At 33.2% G+C, this 26,668-nt stretch overlaps 1 protein-coding gene across 3 annotated transcripts; it reads left to right on the top strand.

The window, feature by feature from the left end:
* The first annotated feature begins 313 nt into the window (after positions 1–313).
* Positions 314–4,295, top strand: LOC145053784 (kinesin-like protein KIN-13B). Of its 3 annotated transcripts, none has more exons than XM_079001882.1 (11): positions 329–466; positions 589–772; positions 1,101–1,298; positions 1,378–1,674; positions 1,790–1,949; positions 2,046–2,205; positions 2,285–2,587; positions 2,677–2,895; positions 2,975–3,332; positions 3,432–3,497; positions 3,945–4,295. In XM_079001882.1, the coding sequence occupies exons 2-11, from the start codon at positions 596–598 to the stop codon at positions 4,125–4,127; spliced, it is 2,121 nt and encodes a 706-aa protein (XP_078858008.1). In that variant the 5' UTR covers positions 329–466; positions 589–595; the 3' UTR covers positions 4,128–4,295. The 3 variants fall into 3 exon arrangements, with proteins under 3 accessions (XP_078858006.1, XP_078858008.1, XP_078858009.1); XM_079001883.1 differs by having other exon boundaries at positions 329–772; positions 1,378–1,429; positions 1,526–1,674; XM_079001880.1 differs by having other exon boundaries at positions 314–772.
* Positions 4,296–26,668: the final 22,373 nt, after the last annotated feature.

The following is a 26,668-nucleotide window of genomic DNA, read 5'->3' as shown; positions in this document are numbered from 1 at the left end:
ACAAGATGTCGATAGGATAAGAGAGAGAAATGAAAAAAGAGAATCAAAACGATAGAGTATAGGTTTTTAAATATTTATTTTATAATTTTGTTAATAAAATATATTATTTTATACATACAATTTGTCGTTTTTTTGAAGTTTAACATTGCTAATGTAATAGCTTTAGCTTTTATTTTTATTTTAAAGTTTAGCATTGTTTATGTGTGAATGATGAGAGATTTTGTTTTTTTTACGAAAATGACATTTTTGCCCTCGCTCTACCCCACCCCCACCCGACCACTAAATAATTCTCCCCGCCCCTGTTTTCAAAATCGATAAAAGTTTCAAAATCAAAAAAGCCCCCTTCAACACTCAAACACAACTCTCCACACCAATCTCAATCCCAACAACCATTCCATCTCCATTACACCTTCAATCAGCTTGCAGATTGCGATTCTCAAAGATCTAATTTGTCCTCCTTTTTTTGGTACTTTGATAGCAATTCCTGTTTTTACTGCTTGCCGGCCGGCCGGCGCTTTTGTCTCCGTGTTATTGTATTTCACTACAAAGATTCAGTTCACGAACCCTAATCGGACAGCGCTGCTGCAGATTTTACATGAACACAGGTGGAAGAGTAGCGATGCAGAGATCTGGTTCCAACGGAGGACATCAACATCAGCGTCAATACTCATCCTCCGATAACTTCATCGACACTAATTTCAACAACAAATGGCTTCAATCAGCTGGCCTTCATCATCTCTACTCTTCTAATCCTAATTTACCTCCACTCCAGGTATCTTTCACTCCCTCATACGCTCTCTTTCAATCATTTTCGAAATATTCAGAGAGCTGTAGCATTTCAGCAAATATGATTGGTATTCAAGCGTTGTTTTCTACAGTTATTGGTATTTGATTTCACTGCATTATGTTTACCGCTCATTTATGTTTTCACCAATCGATCTCTTTATAGTTGTGAATGAATCGTATGTAAAGTAATGATACTCGTTATATAAATGTAATTTGATTGAGGTTTCATTACAAGTTCTAGCTGTCTGAACGAGAAGCAACTGATTTTGGAATTTGGATTACTTTTTTTTTGACAAGTTTCAAATTGGATGCAGGATTTTGGGTTTTATGGGAATAATGATGTTGAGGGTTCAAGGATAAACAGGAATTCACAGAGGAATGCAGATGTTTTAACTCCTGGTTCTCGTTCATCAAGCTTTACAAAGTATGGTGGTGTGGAACAAGTGTCACCCAATGAGTTTAGCCCTGGGTTACTTGATCTTCATTCCTTCGACACTGAGCTGTTAACAGACGTCTGTCCCTACTTCGACTTTACTTCTCATAATCATGCATTTTGAAAACACCATTAAAATTAGTATTCTGTATCTGCAGGTTCATAGTGAAAACAACTTGAATTTGCTCAATCAACCTCTATATGCTGAAGGTCTTGATGATGTCAATGCTTATTCCTTAACCAACAAATTTGCTAATATTTCTTGTGGTCCAATTGAGAACAACAATCTTAAGAGCTCTTTGGCAGATAAAGAGAAGGCCAACAATGTTGCTAAGATTAAAGTTGTGGTGCGCAAGAGACCACTTAACAAAAAGGAACTTGCAAAAAGGGAGGAAGACATCATCACCATAAACCCTAATTCTAGTTCTCTCACTGTTCATGAATCAAAAGTCAAGGTAAGCTCCATGTGAATGTCATCAACTGTAACATATTACATACCTGTTTTCTTACTTTCTTTATTATTATAGTTCAATTTAACATACTGGAGACTCAAATTTATCGCCTTTGCAGGTAGACTTGACTGAATATGTTGAGAAACACGGATTTGTTTTTGATGCTGTTATGAATGAAGGTGTTACAAATGATGAAATATACTCTGAAACTGTGGAACCCATTGTCCCAATTATTTTTCAGAAAACAAAAGCAACCTGCTTTGCTTATGGGCAAACAGGTAGTGATGATTGTTATTACCTTATTGTAATAGTTCAAAACATATTTTCAAGATCTTACATAATCAATAAATCAAATGTTTTACATTTTTGTACAGGTAGTGGAAAGACCTATACAATGCAACCGCTACCCCTCAAAGCTTCACAAGATATCTTCAGACTCATGCACCACACTTACAGAAACCAAGGGTTTCAGTTGTTTGTCAGTTTCTTTGAAATTTATGGAGGGAAAGTTTTCGATCTTCTTAATGACAGAAAGTGAGTTTCAATCATTTTATACTAAAGTCCAAATGTTTGTTTCCTTTAGAAACTGATTGAGTATTACTTTACATTACAGGAAGCTTTGTATGAGGGAAGATGGAAAACAACAAGTTTGCATAGTGGGGTTGCAGGAATACATGGTATCACATGTGGAAACAGTGAAGGAATTAATCGAGAGAGGAAATGCCACAAGGAGCACAGGTACAACAGGGGCAAATGAGGAATCTTCTAGATCACATGCTATTCTTCAACTTGCTGTAAAAAGATCGATCGATGGCAATGAATCCAAGCCTCCAAGATTAGTTGGGAAATTATCTTTCATTGATCTTGCTGGAAGTGAAAGAGGAGCAGACACCACTGATAATGATAAACAAACAAGGTTACTTGATTAACTCTTTTAATTCGTTAAAAAAAGCTCAAATTCAAGAAATAGCATGTATTGATGAATCTTTATCATTGATATTGCAGAATGGAAGGTGCAGAAATCAATAAAAGTTTACTCGCTTTAAAGGAATGTATCAGAGCACTTGATAACGACCATGGCCATATCCCCTTCAGAGGAAGTAAACTCACAGAAGTTCTCAGAGATTCCTTCGTTGGAAACTCGCGAACTGTTATGATCTCATGCATTTCACCAAATTCTGGATCTTGCGAACACACTCTAAACACATTGCGATATGCAGACAGGTGAGAAAATCGATTATTGTTCTTAGTTTTTCAAGAGCGTGCAAAAAACCCTAATTGATTCGATTTGTGATGAAATTAGGGTTAAGAGTCTATCGAAAGGTAACAGTTCGAGGAAGGATTTATCGTCTTCAACATTTAATCTTCGGAATTCAATCGCGTTGCCTGTATCGCGTTCTGAAGACGTTAAAATCGAGAGATTGCCATATGAAACGAACAGATTTGGGTGGCCGAAACAACAGGAACAAGTTTCTGTTGCGAGATCGGTGACTTATTTACCTTCGTCGGAGAATTACAGAAGTGATTTTGGTAATACTGATGAAGAGATTATGGAAGATGATTTTGATTATTCGATTGAGAAAACTGATACTCAGATGAAACCTATCGTTGAAGAAGCCATTAACGCTCATGCAACTGACGAACTTAATGCGCTTTTGGAGGTAACTTTTGGACTTGGTTGTTTTTTTGGATGTCGTTATAACGCAATGATCGTTTTATTTACTTATTTGTTTTTGTGGGAAAATTTTGATTTATTTTAGGAAGAGGAGAATCTCGTGAGTGCTCATAGGAAACAAGTGGAGGAGACTATGGACATCGTTAAGGAGGTAAGTAAAACCTTTTTCTTTTATTTTGTCATTTATAAATGGTTTTAAAAAAAATATCTGAGAAAATAAAACTTATTTGGCCAATATTTTATTTTTTTATTTTTCCCCTTGTTACAAGTAATAGCAGGTTTCAAGGGACAAAACCGATAAAAACATAAAAGATTCGTAAACTTAAAGGTTTTTTTTGCAAATATGGAAAACATTCTTAAGGTAAAAACATAAAAGATTTGTAACAAGGTTAAAAAAGAAAATCGTCACATGGACAAAACTGATAAAATTCGACAAACTTAAGTATTTTAATGTCAAAAACCATTTAAAATATGTTTTGTGAAAAATTGTTTTGTATTTATATGACATTGTTATAACTTATAATAAACAAACCAAGGAAAATACATTGGTATTTCTTATATTCGACCTTGTGATAGTTGTATTGTACTACATATACAGGAAATGAACCTGTTGGTTGAAGTGGATCAACCAGGGAATCAACTTGATGAATATATTTCAAAATTAAATATAATTCTTTCACAAAAAGCAGCCGGGATTCAGCAACTACAGACACAATTACGTGATTTTCAAAAACATTTGGAACAATACAATGTTCTATCGTCTGCTTCGGGTGGCAACTAATATTATAGATACAAAAAGGCGAGTGATTTGTTTCTATCTAAAGATTGTTTTTCTTTATATTTAATGTGGGCTTGGGTTGGGGTGTGAATTAATGAATTATGTAAGATTCGTAACTTATGATAAATTATACAAAATCAAAATGCGTTTTGATTTCGAGTTAACCAAAAACTATAATTTTCTTTCTCTAATCCATATAAAAAGCCATTTTTAGATAACGACTGTTAGAATGGTAAATCTGAAAACGTTTTCATTTGACCGGTCAATTCTATTATATATTTTTCTTGTTTTTTTTGTTATGTTTAAAATTTCTATTTTCTAATGAATAATCAACAAGGTATATTCGGTTAAAAAGCAAATAAAAGACGAAATTGCGGATCCGCTAAATAAATGTCTTTGTAAACGCAACTAATTGAAAACGAATATGTTCAAGACAACCGTTGAAAAAAATATATTTGAAATTAAGTAGCAACGATATGATCTAGTCACCAAAAAGAATCCCATCCACTATTTGCAAGTAGATTCGGGAGTGGGGCTAAAAGGAAAAGTGATTGGAAGTTTTTATGTTATAATGACTGTATTTGAAAATAATAAGCCGATGCATGTTTGTGAGTACAAACGAATCAAGACTTGATCTTACCTTATGAAAGAGAAATATATAGTATATTTCATTAAATTAAAGTAAATATAGTTATCCAATTATTTATGTGAAGTGACATTTAAATTAATAATGCAAATATATTTGAAAAATATATAGTAAATTTCATTAAATTAAAGTAAATATATAATAATAGTCCTCCAATTATTTATGTGAAGTGAAATTTTCCTACATATCATATCATAGTTACAATATATCATGGATTTCTTGTGTATCGTGATATGACTATGAATGTTATCGAATGACTAAATCTTGAATTATTGTCTAATAATTATGCATATATGTATGTAATCAATGATATACAATTACCGATGGTTTCCAATGGAACATGAACCCAAATTTTAAAGGTTTTTTTATGACTGATTTTGATCTCTTGGTAATGGACTATACCAACAATTACCGATGGAAATGGCTGGAAATTTATATCAAATTATATAAGAAACTTTTGGTATCATGAGTGCTATTAAATTTCCCCAATTCAAAGAAATGATGTACGAGACATATAATTTATGTTAGATGACGACAATTACAATAAACATGATATTTTGTTTTTTGAAAACAACAAATAATATTATAAAGGACAGAACTAACAAGAAGCTAGCCGACAAGAGAACAAAAACAAGAGATACATGAAAAACAAGAAGTGTAGGAAAAGCTAAATGGTTACAAGCATAAGAAGGGGGAAATACTCCACATCACCCATTTGATCCCCTTATTTTCACCTTTGTGTTTTAACCATAAGTATACTGGCGATTTGATGTTATCAGCCACTGATGTTGGAGAGATGAAACGCTGCTTAATGTCCGATCATTCCTCACATTCCATAACGACCAAAGCAATCCGTAGGAGATTAAAGTGAGTAATTTCCTCTTCTTTGGGCATCTCCCCCAAGTAATAGCAAATTTGAGTAATTCCCCCACACTATTAATTTCTACATTTCTAATTCCACACAATCTAAAGATCCATTCTCGAGTATTATTGGCAAAACTACAATTAATTAAGATATGATCCGCACACTCTTCACCCCAATTGCAGTGACCACAGGTAATAGAACTCAAATTAACACCATGTTGACTTAAAGCCAAAGAAGAAGGAATTCTACCCATTTTGGCCTTCCATATAAAAGTTGATACTTTCAGAGGGGCCTCCTTGATCCATTAAATTCGGTTAAGAGGAAATCCAGGAGTATTGTTTGCCACTTTAACCCGTACAACACCTGTAGTGAAGATCCACGAGGAGTCAAGTCCGCATTTCCACCCATCACTTGCAGCTTCTAGTGTAAATAGTCCAACAATTGTAGTGATCTTGTTTTGTTTATGAGTTAGACCTGCGTTATGAACGTCACAAGCCCAGTTCCATTCGAATCCATGTGCTTTTATCCTCTCAACTACTATCCACCGTTTTTTGCATTCAAGCGAGTATAAATAAGGAAATTGGTTTTGAAGTTTACCCCCACTACACCAATTGTAACACCCCAACTCTCAAGTATAAAGTTTACAACCTTATATTCATTTTGAAAGGTCTACTCGACGAGATGGATGCCCTGACTCGTCGAGTAGGAACGAACTTGGCTGCGTGTCTTAAGTGACCAACTCGACGAGTTGGAGCTGGAAGATGAAACCCTAATTTCCAGGGTTTTGCACCTTATTTAAAGGGTTATTAGCCTCCCTTAGCCTCCCTTACAGCCCCCCTTGAGCTCAGAAACCCTAAATTGTATTTACTCTCCATATTTGTGTGTTATTAAGCTTGGAAGGTGGATTTTGGTGAGAAGAGCTTGAAGTCCAAGGAGCTTGGAGCAAGGAGAAGTTGTGGATCCAAATTCTACTCCATCTTAGCATCACTTTGAAGGTAACAATTCGTTACCTTGACTCTCTCTTAGCTAGATCTCTTCATACATGGGTTTAGAACCCTTTCTAGTGTATTGTTGTGGTATTTACGGATTTGGGGCAAGATTTGAGGTTTTAACTTCAGATCTGGAGTCCTTTAGCCCCTTATTGTCACAAAGTTCTAGTCTTTGTCAAGCTATGGCCTTCTCCTTGCCTTAAACTTCTTCTTTAGCCTAGTTTTGGCTCTTAAGACCTTGCATGCACGTAAAGTTTGCAACTTTACATGGTAACTAGGCCTTAGGAGACTAGATCTACCAATTGGAGCTTTGGAGTAGCTTAAAATCATCTAGAAAATAAATGGACTGCATGAACTCGACGAGTCGGATAAGCTAACTCGACGAGTTGGGAAGGGTCTTCCCATTGTTTAGTTTCTACATGGACTTGGCGAGTCAGTAAGAGGACTCAACGAGTCATTTAGTGTTTTCTCGACTTTTGGACACACATGGACTCAACGAGTTGTCTGGAAACTCGACAATTCAATTGGGGTTTCACAACTTCTCGAGTTCTGGAAGGACTCGACGAGTCAGTGAGCTGCACTCGACGAGTTGGGTCAACATGGACTGTTGACCTTGACCGTTGACTTTGACCTTGACCAAGGATTGACCAATTTGACTTCTTGGGGTATTTTAGTATATTGGGAATTTATGGGAGTGGTCCTATGGTGGATATAGGTGGTGGAGTTCGTGGCTGTGATTCGAGAGTTTGATCTTATCACTACAAGATTCGACAGTTGTGAGGTGAGTTTTCCTCACTATACTCAAGGGTCTAAGGCACCAAGGCCAACCCTTTTGGATTGTTATCCGGATATGTTATGCTAGTATGATCCACTAGATCAGTATCTTGGTAGATAGGATGGTATTGTGCTGTTATGATATGTTAGATCAGTATCCTGGCAGATAGGATGTTATTATGCTGTTATGATATGTTAGATCAGTATCCTGGTAGATAGGATGTTATTATGCTGTCATGATCTGTTAGATAGGTTTGTTTGTCTATAGACTGTTATGTGATTATCTGATATATGTGCACATGTTTGATTGGTGGTTGAGGCTTATCTGCTTTGTGCGAGAGCCAACAAACTTGGGCATTCCAACCCGATGGTTGTGGGCCGTGAGTATTCCATCCCGAGGATGACTGGACCCATAGTATGTTGCCATTCCAACCTAATGGTTGAGGGCCTTGGGTATTCTAACCCGATGGTTGACTGGACCCATAGTATGTTGTTTGTGATTATATGTGTATTGTTGCGCGTATGAGTATTTTGGGGGAACTCACTAAGCTTCAGACTTACAATTTCAGTTTTGGTTTCAGGTACATCAGATGATCGCGGGAAGGTGAATGCGTGATCGTACATCTCCTCACATTTTATGATTTTGAATTTTGGGATACTCTGACGTGAAAATATTTTGAAAACACTTTGTAATAATTAATGGTTTTTAATTGGTTGAAAAAGTTTTATTTTGGCTTAAATTTTATTGATGTTACAAGTTGATATCAGAGCCTTGGTTTGAGTGAATTGGAGGAACACTCGTGTGAATCCAGTCTCAAATCAAGGAAAAGATTTTCAAAATAATAAAGGAGGATGAAAGTGTACGATCAGCCGGAGCCAGTAAGTAGACCCCAAAATACCGTATAGTTATTTGATATTGTGATATGTTAGAACAACATGCTAGTACAATGCTAGGGATCTTTAGGAATTGCATGATAGAATTGCCTGATTGTATGATGCCTGATAGCCTAGAGTTTTTCCTTTTATGAAATTGACATCATTACTGTAGTTGCTTAGTGTATGCATCACTGTTGTACATAATTAAGATCTTATAGCCTGAGAATGTTTGGTTTGGCCTTATTTCATGTTCTTGTTTGATCAAGGGCTTAAGGTAGGATCATGTATTCAAAAGTCTACAGGGTCCAACGTTATGTATGGTTAGCATACACGAGTGCTGCAGGGTTGGTGGAAGTTTCATGGATGGGTGGGTTGTGCGTGGTCAGTAGGCTAGTTATGAGATAGTTAGCCTTCCTCTAGGAGTGAGGATTAAGCGATCAGCATACATATGTATATTGTTAGGGTGTTGTGATGATACTTGAGATAAATATGGGTAGGTGTGGAAGGTAGTATGGGCCCGTACTACTGAAAGCACAAGACCCATACACGTCGCAAGGAAATCACAACTCCTAGGGTTTAGTTGGGAGTTGGTTCCTTGTTATTGTGCGGATTTTCTGATATCTTCTTGGTGTATTTTCAGTATGGTGGTTACGAGGCGTTTCGTGACAGGATCCAGATCGGGATCAGGGCAGGGCGATCAGGATGCTCCTACAGCGCCCGAGCCTATCGGCCAGGGTGTGCTAGTGTCGACATAGGACCGTGTCAGGAAGTGTTGGGTTTTGAGCAATCTAACACTTCCTAAGTGTGCATGCAACCCTAATAAACCTTGGATCTATGTTTGTCTAAATACATGCAAAATAATAATTTTCCAAGGTTCATAACCTATCTAACATGGCATGGGGTACTTTTAAACATAAAAGAATTAGATGAGATTACATACCTTTTGATGATGAGTTTGATTCCTAAGGAGTTTGAGGGCCAAGCACCAATAGTGTGAATGCCTCAAATGGAATCACAAATCACCACAAACTCTTGGAAAACTTTGAGAGAGTACACACACTTGTAATTTTCGGCCACACACAAAACTCACACAACTAGTGCCACTAGTGGCTATTTCATGCAACATAAGCATGCTTATATAGTGTACATGATTAGGGTGAAACCCTAATAACCCATGACTTTTCCTTTCCAAGGATCCATGGGTTAAAAGCTCTATGGATCATCCATGGACTTCCATATAAGCCTAGCCCATTAACAAATGAGTGTTAGCCCACACTATATAATACCAATAGCCCACAATCTAATTAGTCTTCCTTTTAATCTCTAAATTAATTCATAATTAATTTAAGACTAAGACTAATTAAATAACATGACTTCATATTAATATATTATAACTTATAATATATTAATAAACATATGTGTATAACTCTCATAAAATTATCCATAAATAGTTTGGATGAAATGCAACCCAAATGGACCATGCCGGGTCGGGTCAAGTATATACCAAATAAGTTATGGACTTAGACACCTTATCCAACAGACTCCCACTTGGATAAGTCTAATAACTATATTTGCGTATATTACTTCAGGAACCAACCAACAATCGTAGCTCTCGAAAACTCTGTTGAACTATGAAGCGCCATTTTAGATAAGTGATCATATAATCCTCTGTTCTCATGATATCAGCCGGACAAATACATGGAACAACGTCGTACTTATTGTCCAACAGTTTGTTTCCCGATTTTCGATTTGTTTGACAAAGAACTTAATCGAACACATCAATTTAGTTCTGACCGGCCGGTACATAGGTCACAACAAAATCATCGAGGGGCCCAGATATCGCTTCTATTTCTAGAAGGAACAGATAAACTTCGACTCATATGCTTGTTCTACTACTTGTTGAATTGTACACAAAGGCACGTTTTATAACATCAAGTTACTGATGCGTTTATGTGCAATCAATGCACAACCAACTCATAGGTAACAACTCATATCTCTAGGTTTGAAGATTTATATGATATTACCGTCTCACGATCACTCGAGATAAATTCCATGAAGTGATACAAGTGAGCATGGGTTTATTCCAATACTCATAACTTATGAGCACTCATGAATGTTGTAGCAACCATTGCTATGACTAAACCCATTTAGCCATCTACAAACTCGATTCATGACAGTCTTGATTCATACCTACTTCCAACATATGAACGACTGTGGAGTGTTTAAATAACTTAGTCATTCGGAAAGAATAACCTAGCTATTTTGGAAGTCAAAACATGCAAAGTGAAACACAATAATAATCGACTCCAATATGATCTCAGAACCCTTTTGAATATAAATAGAACCACCTTTTATTTATCACCATATTGATTACACATTATTCATTGTATAATGTTTCAAACAATCAACTTAAGACTTGAATAAAAACAACAGTCGTCCCATGCTCCTGGCATGTACACTTTGTTTTTCTAAAACAATAGTTATGCCATACTCCAAGTATGCACACTATGTTTGTCTATGATCCTTACATTGTGATGTAGATCAATTGAACATGATTCCAATGATACTCATTTCACAATCCTAAATCCTTATTGTAAATGTGAGAATCCCCGATTCCTATCATTTACCAAAAAAACTGTTAGATTTTAAACTTTTATGCAATGTTCCTCTTGTAATGATTATGCACGAAGTCACCAAAACCTTGTCACCAGTCATTACAGAGTATTCCAAAGAAGGTCAACTTCTATGGAACGGAAGTCTCATATTCAAAGTACATTGCTTTGAACATCCTTCTTGCATTAAGGTTTTCTAATCTTACATAGATTGAATAACTTCCACCTATGGAGACATTTCCATAGTCCCATTTTGACTATCACTTCCGAACAAGAGTTACTTCTTTTCAGAATATGTCAATATGGTCCTTTCCGACAACTTACATCATACTTCCAACTGTCCCTGAGCAACCAATCTTTGGCAAACCTCAGATTTGTCCTCGACAATTGCTTAATCACTTTAGTCATATCCAGTTCTAGACTTTTCCCTTCTCAATGCCTTAAGCATTTGGAAAATTTAGAAAAGATGAATTTATAGCACATGCAATCGATCCTATATCCGAAGCATATGGGACACGATTCATGATGTTTGACATAAAGACATGATACTAGACCAGTCTTTTGCTACAATATTTTTTTATTTGCCATGTTTTCAAAATTTAACTATGAATAGGGATGCCGTAATCATAATCGAATTTTGAAAACGCAATATATATAGAATTTCTTCAAGTTGAACCATTCCAACATAAAATTCATATATATATTCTTGACTAAAGATGATTAAAATCTCAATCTAAGCTTTAGAATTGAAACGAAGTATAATTTCCTCTCCCTTAATTATAGCAAAACGACTTTTTCAACCCCTGCAACTTCATGAATTGAAACTTTGTTTTCTATAATTAACATTGCTAGCTTGCAATACTAATCATAATTATCATGCTCCCACTAACATGATGATTATCAGCATAACACTTATGCTCCCACTAGCTCTGACATATTTCCAAAATTTTGCTGGACTTCTGAAATTTAGATTCATACACCCTTTCTTAGATAGCTCACATGTGTGTCTAAACAATTTTCAGAACTATGAAAAGGGATGCCGTAATCATAGTCTCAATTGCTTAGGCATTTGCCATTTCTCACAAGTCCACGTTAGTGTGCCGGTTAACCACACGCGCTCCACTAACGACTTTTGAAAATGCAAATAACACAATTGATATCTACGTAAAATCTACTTAGTGAAAGCGTTTCCTCACCATCATTTTCACGAATCGGAGAGAAACCTTATGACACTTAGATTTTATAGTGTATGAGTTCTTATCCATGTGAATTTGTCAAAACCATAATCACAAGATAAGGTTAGTGACAAATTCAGCCTTACGCGGATTAAACTTGTTCAATCTTAGTTTCTTGTCACCTTGGTAGCACAAGGCCCACCAATGCTTCCAAGTTGAACTCTGATAACTCACATGCAAATTCAACTTATTTGAAGTAGATACAGAAACAAGAATTATGTCAACACGATAGGTTGCAAACCTTAAGTTGTGTGCTAGTGATAAATTACAGGTTTTACTCTTGATTAAATCTTGAAACTCTTTCGGGATCTTTAAGGCTCCCACTGTCCCCTTGACATATAAGTTTCCCCAGTCAAGAACCATTCCTTGACAAAACAAATATTCAAGGGATAGTACGGATTCTTATCAAGACTAACACTTTACACAATTGGTCTTAGTTGGTCTTTGTCTCACCCAAGACATCACAATTTACCAATCTCAAATGTACAAAGGTAGAAACATTTTACACTACATTTGATAAGTGTTTTAAACCTTACTTTATGTCACTCAATGTTACAATTTTGGAGTATGACTCTAAGAATTGTTTTGGAACGAAGTATGAATCATCTTCTCGATCTTAACCAATCCAACAATTCATGACCTCTCTTCTTAGCCATAACAATGCACTAAGACGTCCTTAGAGTCTGAATTTGTGATATGGTTTCATAATCACTAAGATGATCATGAAATACGATACTAAAGTACTCTCCCATCCTTTCAGATTTGAGAAACTTTTATCTTTCTGCCTAATTTGATTCTTCTCATTTGTTTTGTCATACATTGTAACCTTTCCAATGTTACAAATCTTGATAAGGTGCCATCTTGATGCTCGAATGGTAACTAGTATTGTAGGAAAACTCTACTAGGGGTAAATGCTCATCCTAGTCACCTTGGAATTCCAGGGTACATGCTCTTAGCATATCTTCCAGTGTTTGAATCGTTCTTTTGTGCTGACTATCAGTCTGCGGATGGTAAGCTGTACTTAAACACAACTTCGTACCCAATTCCTCTCGTTGGCTCCTCCAAAACCTTGATGTGAAACGATTATCATGATCTGATACAATTTTCAAGGGAACACCGTGAAGTCTTACTACCTCCTTCACATAAGCATTTGCAAGCTTATCCATAGTACATCTCTCATTGGCTGCTATGAAGTGTACACTCTTAATGAATCGATCCACAACAACCCAAATCATGTTGTGATCGTTCTTCGTCCTGGACAGTTTAGTCACAAAATCCATGGTGATATCTTCCCATTTAACCGTGGGTACAGGTAAAGGTTCTAAAGTCCTATACGGTTTCTGATGTTGTGCCTTAACTCTCACACATGTTACACACTCTGCCACGTACTTTGCAACATCAATCTTCATCGTCGGCCACTAGTAGTAGGGTTTCAGATCCCTATACATCTTAGTGCTACCGAGATGAATTGAGTACATGGTCTTGTGAGCTTCTTCCATCAGAAGATCCCTTACTCCTCCCACCTTATGTACCCAAATCCTATCTTGGAATACCTTCAATCCTTGACTGTTTGTACCGAACACCAATGTTTTGCCTAAACGTTCTTCCTTTCAGGCATTTTTATCCAAAGTTTCTTCCTGAGCCTTCTTAATGCTTTCCACAATCATTTAAACAACTTCAATTCTTAACCCTCTTGGCCTTTTTCTTTCCATGTTTACCTTTCGACTTAGAGCATCAACTACAACATTTGCTTTACCAGGATGGTAAAGTATCTCACAGTCATAATCTTTGAGTAACTCTAGCCAGCGTCGTTGTCTCATATTCAATTCCTTCTGACTAAAGAGATACTGGAGACTCTTATGATCAGTGAAAAGTTTGCACTTTGTGCCGTAAAGATAATGCCTCTACATCTTTAATGCGAATACTACCGCTGCCAACTCCAGATCATGAGTGGGGTAGTTCTTTTCGTGCTCATTCAATTGTTGAGATACATATGCTATCACTTTATCTCTTTGGGTCAGAACACAACCTAACCCAACTTCAGATGCGTCACTATAGATTGCGAAGTCTTCAACTCCGCCAGGTAAAGAAAGAATTGGTGCTTCACATAACTTCTTCTTTAGCTTCTCGAATGCTTCTTCATGTTTCTCACTCCATGTATATGTGGCTCCTTTGTGGGTCAAAGCTGTCAATAGAGCAACTATCAAAGAAAAGCCTTGGATAAACCTTCGGTAATATCCAACTAATCCTAGAAAGCTTCAAATCTCAGTGGGACTTTTTGGTCATTCCCACTTCATCACAACTTCATTCTTTGCTAGTTCAACCATTATCCCTTCCTGTTTAACCATATGACCCAAGAATTGGACTTCTCGAGTCAAAAAATCACATTTAGAGAGCTTTGCGTATAGATTCTCCTTCTTCAAAACTTCTAATACTTCTCGCAGATGCTTTCCATGCTCCTGCTGGCTCTTTGAGTAAATCAGAATGTCATCTATGAATACTATCATAGATTTATCGATGAATGGTTAACAAACCTTGTTCATCAAATCCATGAATGCTGCTTGAGCATTGGTTAGTCCAAATGACATAACCAAGAACTCATAGTGTCCATATCTCGTTCTGAACGCAGTCTTATCAATATATTACTCTCTCACCTTCAGCTGATAATATCCTGACCTGAGATCGATCTTTGAGAAATAGCTCGAACCTTGTAGTTGATTGAATATGTCATCAATCCTTGGTAATTGATACTTGTTATTTACCGTTGCATTGTTCTGCTCTCTATAGTCTATGCACATCCTCATGCTTCCATCCTTCTTTTTCACGAATAACACCAGAGTTCCCCAGGGTGATGAACTAGGTCTAATAAAACCATTGTCCAACAACTCCTGAAGTTGCATCATAAGCTCCTTCATCTTTGTCGGTGCTAATTGGTATGGTTCTTTCGCTATTGGTGTTAATCCTGGCAACAAGTCTATTCGAAACTCCACATGTCTATCAGGGGGGAATCTAGGAAGATCTTCGGGAAAGACTTCTAGATAGTCACATACCACTGGTATTCTTTGTATCCCCTTCTTCTCCTTCTTTGCATCGATCAAAAATGCCAAGTATGATGTGCATCCTTTGGAAAAACATTTTCTGGATTTCATCAAGGAAATGATTCTAGAATTCATTCTACATTTGTCCTCGTACACCATAAATGACTCTTTTCTAGGTGGGTTTACTCTCAATATATTCTTCTTGCATAGTATTTCGGCATCGTTGGTGCTAAGCCAATCCATTCCCAGTACAATGTCAAAACCATTCAACTCAATGGGTAACAACTCCTCGTGGAATTCATTTTCGTTCAAATCAATGGCAATGTTTTTAATGCAATTACTAACAGGTATGAATTTGCCACTGGCAAATTCTACAACTAGAGAATTATCAAGTTTATCTACAGGCAATGCTAGTCTTCCACCAAATTTGTGTGATATAAATGAGTAATTTGCTCCCGAATCAAACCATATATTGGTAGTCAATCAATTTATGAGAAAGGTACCTGAAGTGACATCTGCTACATCCTTTGCGGCTTCCAGTGTCATTTGGAATGCTCTTACCTTTGGCCTCGGTGGAACATTAGGCCTTGCTGCCTCCTTCTTCTTAGGACTGGCAATTAGGTTGGGTCTGGGTTGGCAGGTCAGAAAACATAAACTCAACCCAACCCATATAATATACGGGTTGACGGGTTAGTGGGTCACTGTTTAAGTATATGGGTTCGCGGGTTCACAAGTTAATGGGTCAAACCCAACCCATATAACCCGTTTAATAAATAAGCAACGCATTTTAAAAATGAGGTTTTTTCAACATAAATTCATAAAATGATTAAAGTAATTAACATAAAAAAAGTTTTCAACAATAATTCACAAAGTCAATAACATCCAAATAAAAATAAAAAATGAAAACATTCATAGAAAGTGGATGTGTTCTTCATTCGTGACTTGTGAGTATCTAAAAATAACGACATGCATTTTTTCTTTCTTTGATTAACGAATCACAAATGCAGATTAGTCACATACGAATACGTAAGGAATACAATGATACGGAATATTACGATTAAGGATGGAAATCAAATTTCATTAATAATTAAATATATCATTTTTTAAATGTAATATATATATATATATATATATATATATATATATGTATGTATACGGGTTGGCGGTTGACCCGCGAACCTAAACAGATAACCCAACCCAACCCATGAAATAAACGGGTTGGTGGGTTGACGAGTTGGCGGGTCAAAAATGTCAACCCAAACACGTCTATTTTCGGGTTGGGTCAGTATCGGGTTACGGGTTAGGTCGAGAGTTGCCGCCCCTACTTCTTCTCCAGGCAGTCCCTTGAAATATGTCCTTCTTCATTGCACCCATAACAAACCTTCTTATTGAATGTGCACTCATTGTCATAGTGCCCAACCTTTCCACAGTTAAAACACGTGACCTCCCCGTCACATTTTCCATAGTGCTTCTTCTTGCACTTCTTGCACCATTTTGCTTCACCTCCTCCTCCTTCAAATTTCCTCGAACTAGACTTCGAGAATTTGCTCTTCTTATTGGACTTCAACTATCCATCGAACTTCCTTTTCTCACCAACCTCAGCTCTCTCTAGACCCTTTTCCCTTATCTGGGTCTCAACATTCTTAGCTGCCCAGATGGCGGCTTTCAAAGTGGTTGCTTGCTTGACCATCAGACCAAAGTCCGTTGTTAATCTGTGGGGAAATATGTTGACTTTGGAGAGTTCAGTTAGAACTAGGTAAGGAACAAGCTTCATCTTCTCCGTAAAACTTGCGGCATACTTGGTGACACTCATTTTTCCCTTCTTCAGATTCTGAAACTTATTGTTGATTTCCAGAAGATCCTGCTCAGAGCAGTACTGCATTTTTAGTTGCACCAGAAAGTCTTCCCAAGACATCTTGCTAGCTTCACCCTTGGGCATCGTATCAGCTAGTAGCTTCCACCAGCTCAGTATTCCAGACTTTAACAGTGTAACTGCGAGAGCGGTCTTCTGTTTGTTGCTACAGTCACAACTCTCAAACATCATCTCCATCTCAGAGATCTAATCCATGAATTCCACTAGCATCGGGCTTCCAGAAAGACACGGTGGTTTGGACGCCATGAAATCCTTGTAATTGCATCAATGTCCGTCATTTCCTCCATGGTGGTGGTTTCTCCTTCCCACTCGTGGTTCAGCTTGACTTACAGTCTGACTATAGTTCCCTTCATCAGACTGCTCAATGTTCAACTCAGGCTGTTCAACAGGCATTACAGGTTCATCCGTATCTTGTTGAAGTAAACACCTTGTCTCTTCTATCTGATGATCCAACATCATCTGGATCATCGCTTGCACTCCTGCCATCGTGATTGGCTCAGGTGCAACTGCTACTACCGACACACGCTCAGTCACTTGTGGTTGAGGCTGATGATTCCTATTTTCATTTGTGTTTCCGAGTCCACTTCGGGTTCTCGCAATGTCTATCTATACACCAAAGTAGGCGAATTTAGCTCTTTATTTACGATAGACGTTTAAATCTTCTTTGTCACTTCGAAACGTTACATGCTAGTTCTAATATCGTAGTTGAACATTTAGAATCGTGAACACATAAAGTTTCCAGATCCGGTCGGCAATAGACCATAGATCCGATCAAATAATAGCATATAAGGCATAATTATCGCTAAAACATAAATCATCTAGCACATAATAGCAATTTAGGCATCTTTCCTAAAATTAGCTAGTGCTCGTGTATAAAATGTAGCATACTCTCATTTCACAATCATCGCTTAACATTCTAAGTTTAAGTCTATAAATCATACAAATTCCTAGTTCGCTTAAACTAGTGCTCTGATACCAACTGTGACATCCCCAATTTCGCGGCCAGAAAAGACCGATTTGTATTGGTAGAACTCCGGCCTGCTACCTACTAGATGTTGGGCACTCAGGGACCTCAGAGCTTAGCTAGAAGTTTGAAAACTAAAGAAATTTTGGGCTAAAATAGAGAGAAAATCGAGAGAGTGATATTGGAGTGAGTGGGGGAAAGAATGGGCTGCTGAAACTATTTATATGCTGTTTTCTCGGGAGACGCCCCACATACTAAGTAGGGGCGGTTCCTTCCCCACCAGAGGAGTGACACGTGCCGATTAGGGAACGGTGATGCGTCACAAAGAGGTAGGTACGAGATTAAGCTTCAAAAGTTCATATCTCGGTCATACGAATTCCGTTTTCGACGTTCTCAATATCCACACATAGGTATTTCCGGGTACTACAACTTTTCTTTAGACCATGTCGGTTAATTGTCTGTTGAACATAAATATAACAATCTACAATGATTACATTGTTAACGACCATGTAAAATTCATAACTTTCACATACAAACTCTATTTTCTACTGTCTTTATATTGTTAGGCTCCTAATAACGAGATATTCAACTCTTGTTTAGATTACTTCGGCTAAAAATCGACCGATCTAAAATTCGATTTATGTGTCCGCACAACTGCGATGAAATTTCGAAAAATCATAACTTCCTCTCATGAAACCAAATTTGGACGTTCTCTATGCATGCTCTTGGTTTAACGACTAATATGAATTTCGTTTAGATCACTCAGGCTAAAAATTAATAACTTCTTTGGTTATTACTTCTTCATATGACGTCGCATTTCAATGTTCTTTATATGTACGAAATCATTGTCACATATATTATACCTTTGGTTATGTTTATTTATCCTAAATAATCTTATACCAAAATGTTAATTTTAACGCTTATTATATTTTAATTGACTAGTCCGGATTTGTGGGCGTTACGATAGACTTCATCGAAAGCCATGAAAATAAAAAAAGAAAAAATGAATGAATTTTTTTTTTTTGAAGCATTGAGTCAATGACAGTTAAAGGAGATGAAATTATAAGGCTTAGGCACAAGATTGCACAAATTACCATATTGAAATACTTTTTCAGAATTCTCTTCTATATTATTTTTCTTTTGAGTCGCTTGGAAATTGACTAAAATATCTTGAGGTTTACGACCTAACATTTGCTTGAGGTCAAGCAAAACATAAGTGTGAGATATTTTGATATTATATAAATTAGTCATATATTTTGGTTATTCATCTTAATATATTGTTTCTACAATGCTGTATTTAGAGATAATTGATACTTAATATGTTCAATATTGGATAATAAAAATTAGTTCAGAGCTGAGATGATAAAGGAAAAGATTTTGATAAAAATGGAGTTGTTATCGATCAAATTCGAACTTACCAAAAAACATGATTTAGAATGAAGATTGTGTCGCGAAGTGGCTTAAATATTCGAGAACCATCAGGACAGATAGTGCATGAAATTTAGTGTGCAAAGAAATACAACTCTCAATTATGAAAAATAAGCCTTTTGAATCATATTCAAGGTTGAATAGCAATAAGAAGGCATGCTTATGAAAATTAAGACAAGGAAATTGAATAAATTGTTAGGTTTCTTTATCTATCTTGTTTAGCATTAATCTTTTGATTATATTTCGTTTATCTATAGAGATGACGGGTTAAAATCCCCTTCTCTATTTAGATGTAGATGAACCTACATCATATGGTGTAAATTATTGATTTTGATTTATAAAGTTGATTAATTATTATTTTTGGATTATCATTCTACCCTTCTTTGTTAAAGTTTTGATTTTTATTGCTTGTATCTGAGTTTTATAAGATTTAGACTATCAGTCTGATTATATTGACTTGTATCTTAATTGGTTTGTACTACTAAACTGTTAGCACTAGTGATTGAACAAATCTTAGGGATATGCAACATTAATCATTAACTTAAAGCATTTAAAAGTGTATTAGTTCACCAAACTATGCTTGGTTTAATTATTATGAACATTAAGATTGGATAATAGACCGATTCATTAATAATTTGATCATTAGTATTATTTAATCTAGACAATATCACTAACTATCTTACAATTCGGTAATTACTTTATTAAATCCATTTCACATTTAATAATTCATCCATATGAAAGAAGGGGATTCGAAAACTAAACATACGTACTTCAAATTTTTATCTTATTCAAGTTTTTAGCTTTGTTTGATTGCCTTAATGCATAGTTTTAAAATAACAAAAAACAACATTTATTTTTTGTCTTTAAATTTTATTCAAATATAAATCAATTCCTACCTATTCCCCAAGAGTTCTATACCTTTATTTACGCTAATTATACTGCTACACAATCAAGTACACTGTCTGTTGGTGCAACACTATGTAGAGGAGTTAACTGAGACTTTAAAATTTTAAAACCTAATATATATATATATATATATATATATATACACACACACACACACACATTGGCGAGATTGGATTGATTGTTGGTGGAAGCTTGTTGGTATATTGCTTGAAAATTTTGATGATATTTCCTGGATCACGGAACTTCATTGATGAATGAAGTTTGATACTTGGTATATAATGTTGGAGGTTAATGTGCTTTGAATAGTCTAATAAAATAAACGTAAATGAAACTATCAATCTAGTTTTAAATTTATAAATTGTAACAAACTGAATTGATTACTAACACCAGGAAATGTACCTGATCAGGAATGTTATTAGTTGACATAAGTAAGGGTGTCAAACTCAAGGGGAATCAAAGTGTAATAAATAAAATAAACTAAAGTAAAGCAATGTAATTATGAAATAAAGTAACATATTATTAATTTAAGATCCATTTGATTACATTTTCGAATCACTATAGAAATATGGTTAATTCATATGAAGGGCAATATGAATATGAAAGATGTTCACTGATTTCTAAATTGATTAACTCAAGGCTAATTTAATTAATCCTATGATTCTAAGTTATCTACCAACAATGATAGCTTTCCTAGACTTAATCTATTCATTCATATTATGTAATTCATATTATGTAATAACTCAATAGGTATGATAAATCACATACCCAGTTACATAACCATAACATAATTAATATAAATACACATTAATCTTTAATCAACCATTAACAAAATAAATTAAACAACTATACAAAACCTTTCAATTAATTAGACCATAATCATAGATCATCTACATCTAATCAATAGTATATGGACTTAATCTATCATCCAAATTAAGTAACTAATAAGAACTAGAAAATCAAACATAATGCAAACCAAATTCCTTTTAAGTTATTCCGTTCTGGTCTTGATACCCCTAATCTCTCTTAGTGTCTAGTATGTTGGTATCTTATATCTCATCTTTTTTTTCTTTCGATGAAATGGGGGTTCCATTTATAAGATTGGAGAACCGACTTATTTCAAAGTGCTATTTAATCTTTTCATCATGATTTGAGAATATCAACAATTATCTTTGAGATCTTTTATTTATTTTTTCGGAATTATCCTTCCTTGATCTTCATAAATCTTGCTTAGTCTTCAAGCTACATAAATTGTTCCAAAATATATCTTTAAAGCTTTTATTAAAACATATTGCTCTTTTAACCAACAATATATAAATTTATAACAATTAAGTACAAAATATCTATAAAAGTATGTAGAAAAATATAAAATATATCCCTTAAAATATATATAGTATATGATATCAAAATACTCCACATTTGAGTTTTGCTAGTCCTCATGCAATAATTATTAATTAATCAACATTTACTTAAGATAACCCTTAATTTAAATCTCACATATATTCAGTTTCAATGCACATACCTATGTCTAATACTAATAACTTTCCTAACTTTAAATACTCACAGTCTTCCTAAATTCTTACTACTTAATATGAACAATACACTTTTGCATCCCTTCGAATATAACCTTACTATAGACTTCCAACCTTAAGGTACTTTTGTAAAGTTCCCACATATATTTTTTAGATGCCATCCCCAAATAATGTTTCTTATTTAGATACCACTTTCCAATTTTTCTTTGTACATTTCCTAGATATTTCTTTCTCATATATAGTACCAATTTTATTAGCATTAGCTCGTGACATTCTATGGAAGACACACACACACATGCATATATATATATATATATATATATATATATATATATATATATATATATATATATATATATATATATATATATGCTAAATCCTGTAAGAAATTTTTTATGGTATAAAGGTAATTTTTTTTTTCGACATCATTATTCAGAAAAAAATATTTCAGTGATTCATTTTTATGATTATTTTGTTGATATTAATTTAAATTTTCTTAAAGTAATTTTTTTATTATTTACATAAAAATGAATCATGTATGTGTTTTTTTTTTAAATTTATTTTGTGAATCATCTTACTTTTAAATCATCTAATGATTTATTTTGTTTGTTTCCTAAAAAATATGCATATAAATAATTTCATATCTTCCTACCAAAATTTTCCATTGTATTTGATCTTCATTTTATATATACTAGGTATAAGACCCATGTATCAAATGAGTTCATTTAAAAAAAATATGAAAATTTTAAAATTTGAAAATTTTTGAATTTAAAAGAAAAATTAGAAAAATATTGAACTATTAAAATTAAAGTTTTTTTTTCTCTTTTAAATTTAAACAAATAATTCAGATAAATAAACAAAGAAAACTAATTAAGTTTTAATTTAGAAAATTTGAGATTAAAATGAAAGTCAATTATTGAAATGATATGCATTTATTATTACATTTAAATATTATGCGAAATTTAATAAAATGAAAAAAACCACAAAATGCCATGTGAAAAAATTTAATAAGAAATAACCACAAAATAACATGTGACAAAATCAATAAGAGTGTGACATATGGTAAAAAGATTTTCATATATATATATATATATATATATATATATATATATATATATATATATATATATATATATATATATATAATTTTGACGTTCAAAAATTTAATAGAGACTATCCATGGAGCATATGCCAAAAAAATTATATGGAATATGGTGTTCAATTGCATGTATAGTCTTGATCATAGATTAATGAATTTGCTTAATTTGATTGGGTTAATTGACGATTAATTATTTGTATTGCACATTTTATGACAATAGAAATCTTTAAATACTAGCTATCAATCCTCATATGCTATCAAAAACGTCCTTCCGACAGAATTTGTGAGTGTCGCTCACACAGTTTTTAAAAACATGAATAGTGTACTTTCGACTTCAAATTAATCGAATCATTGTTATTCTAAATGGCTATTTTCTGTTTTAATTTAATTGTATTTGGTAAAACAAATATAGGTTTGACTTACTAATAAACAAAGTAAATCTGATTGGTTGGTAAGCATAAATTTCTACTCTTAAATCTTTAATTGCCTGCACCACAAGCAATTAGATATGAACATCAATAATATATGATGTTGATATTTTCTCATAAGTCGTGAAATTACATCCTGGGTGGCCAAGTTGGGTTAGGACTTATGATGGTCTCTTTATTTATTTTTAAATAAATAACGTTGATCATAACTAACATTATATATATATATATATATATATATATATATATATATATATATATATATATATATATATATATATATATATGGTGGTTCAAATGATAACCAAAAAATGTTAATAAATGTAAGAATTATTTTCTTAATTTTTTATTAAAAGTATTTTTGATAAATCAAACATCTAATATCATATTAAACAAACTTTTTCATTTCTTAATTTACAACTAGTTGATACTTGTTGCCGGACCATCGGTCGGACCGCCACTGGACTAACACAAAATTCAGTAGCATTACAGTTTAATAGAACAATAGTGTAGTTCCAATTTCTTTGGTAATAATTTTTAAAACATATATACCATTTAATTTTCGCAGCAAAATATATAAAGTTTTAATAAAAAAATAAAATTATGCTTTGACATATTCATTTTTTTTTCTAAATTATAGATTTTAATATATATATATATATATATATATATATATATATATATATATATATATATATACCGTGTATCATGTATATTCACAATTTAAAATAAATATCCATAGTTTAATGAACATATTAATTCATTAATACATAATTTATTACATTGACATATAACTTCATTCATATTTTAACACAAAATTTATATAAAATATATAACTTAAGACAGTCAATTTGTAGTTAAATATATAAATTTAACAACATAACATAAGACAATCCATTCTACACTAATTTACATATTTAAAGAAGTAAACTCAAATTGTAGCACCACCACCAAGAATTCAAATTGTAGCACCACCACCAAGAACTCCAATTGTAGCACCACCACCAAGAACTACTGCATGCCACCACCTAAGAAATGTGCCACCGTCGCAATCATTATCCATTCCAACTTTGATCTGTGTATTAAATCATTAATTGTGTGCTTAAATACTATATTTACAATTTAATAAACCAATTAATTCACTTATTTAAAGTCTAATGCAAAATAATTATAGAAAATAAAACATTCTTAAATATTTATACAACACAAAAACTAATATTTTCACAAGAAAATTAATATACACACTCATACATAAATCATTCATATTTTAACTCAAAATTCATTACAAATTCACAATTTAATACAATCAATTCATAGTTTGAAAAAAATTCACAGCTTAATGTTGTTACTTTACAGTTTAAAACACAAAAATCACAGTTTAATACATAAAATTCACAACTTAATATAGTATATTTATAGTTTAAACAGAAAATCCACAACTTAATACAGTCAATTCATAGTTAAAAACACAAAAATCATAACTTAATACACAAAATTCACATCTTAATATAATAAATTAACAGTTCAATACACAAAAAATATGTATTCACAACCATAATATCAACTTAAAACTCTTAATACAGTCAATTTACAGCTTAATATACAAAATTCATAGCATAATACAATAAATTCACAGTTGAATTAGTTACGAATCAAAGATTCAAAGTCATGTGTGTCAAGTTTAATCAAGGTAACAAAGTTAAATCATCTAAAAAGTTTGGGATGACGGGTTGTAACAATATCATGTAAAACAAGTATAGTTATAAAATTAGGAAAAAAAATCAAAGATAATTTTAAAAATAATAGTCGGTATCTCATAATCTTTTATCGACATAACTAAACAAAATTATAAAAAAATAAAATAAAAATAAAAATAAACAATATATATATATATATATATATATATATATATATATATATATATATATATATATATATAGGGTTAGGTTATTTTGTTTTCACTATCTATTGTGTGCATGTATGACTGATTCTGGACCAATCATTTTAGTTATTTTAAGAAAATAATTAATGTATATTACATGTTGAAGATATAATAGGTATTAATTACATCTTCAGCATTTAATATGTATTAATTACTTTCTTAAAATAACTAAAATGATTGGTCCAGAATCAATCATACAGTCACACAATAGATAATGAAAACATTTGATCCTAACTCTCTCTCTCTCTCTCTCTATAGATATATATATATATATATATATATATATATATATATATATATATATATATATATATATACTAGTTTATAACCCGTGAAACCACGGCTACAAAATTAATTAAACTTTAATAGTTAGAACACAAAAGTATTAATCAATTAAAATTGTTAATTTAAATAAATATGTGAAATTATATCACTTTATAATTTGTATTAATTTTATTTTAATTTTTATTGCATTGTTATTAATTTATTGTAATTAAAGTGAAAATTTTAAAATTTGAAATAGATAATTAATAGGTTGACAAGTGACATGCATTAATTAAGAGGTTTAATAGGGTGACACATGACAAAAAAAGAATAAAATGTGTATTAATTAGAAGGCCTAATATGATGACACATGTCAAAAGGAGATTAAAACTATTCTTTTATTAGAATAGGGATATATATATATATATATATATATATATATATATATATATATATATATATATATATATATATATATATATAATCAATAAATAGTTAAAAAATTAATTAAGAAAACTATGAATTACTATCATAATATGAGTTAATATCATATTGAACCCATCTTACGGTTTTAAGTTGTTAATTACTCCGAACGACTAATGAATTAATAATAGAGTATGAAACATCAATAAACTAGATTGTTAAAAGAAATTATGTAGGTTTTTTCTAGAAAAATAAAATAATTAATAAAAAAAGGTAAGACTTGGCGGAGTGGTGCGGTTGAGGAAGTGCGGTTTCGCCACCTAAGCAGCGAACACTGCCCCCTGGGTGCGGTTTAAATCGTAGTGTAGTAAAAAATGTTCGCGTTTTGTGATTGGGTGTAGAGAATTTGATTGTTTTGTGATTGGACGGGGGAGGAAATTAAAGTTTTTATTTAAATTTTTTTTAAATAAAGTGTGACACCACTCCTTGGGTGTGACAAAGAACCACACTTTTATAGTAAAAAAATAATGTGACGTTTATATGGCAATGAAGAAAATATGATTTCGGTAACATCATTCCCTCCGGCCTAATAAATGATCACATATGAATGGTGAATATGTTTGCTTTGTTTAAGTAAAAGTAAGGTATACCTT

This window comes from Lactuca serriola, chromosome 5 (genome assembly GCF_051521515.1).
Source record: "Lactuca serriola cultivar US96UC23 chromosome 5, Lser_US96UC23_V15, whole genome shotgun sequence".
In the NCBI taxonomy this organism is placed as follows: Eukaryota; Viridiplantae; Streptophyta; class Magnoliopsida; order Asterales; family Asteraceae; genus Lactuca; species Lactuca serriola.
Note: the sequence above shows the minus strand (reverse complement) of the source record. Positions and strands in the feature narration are given on the sequence as shown.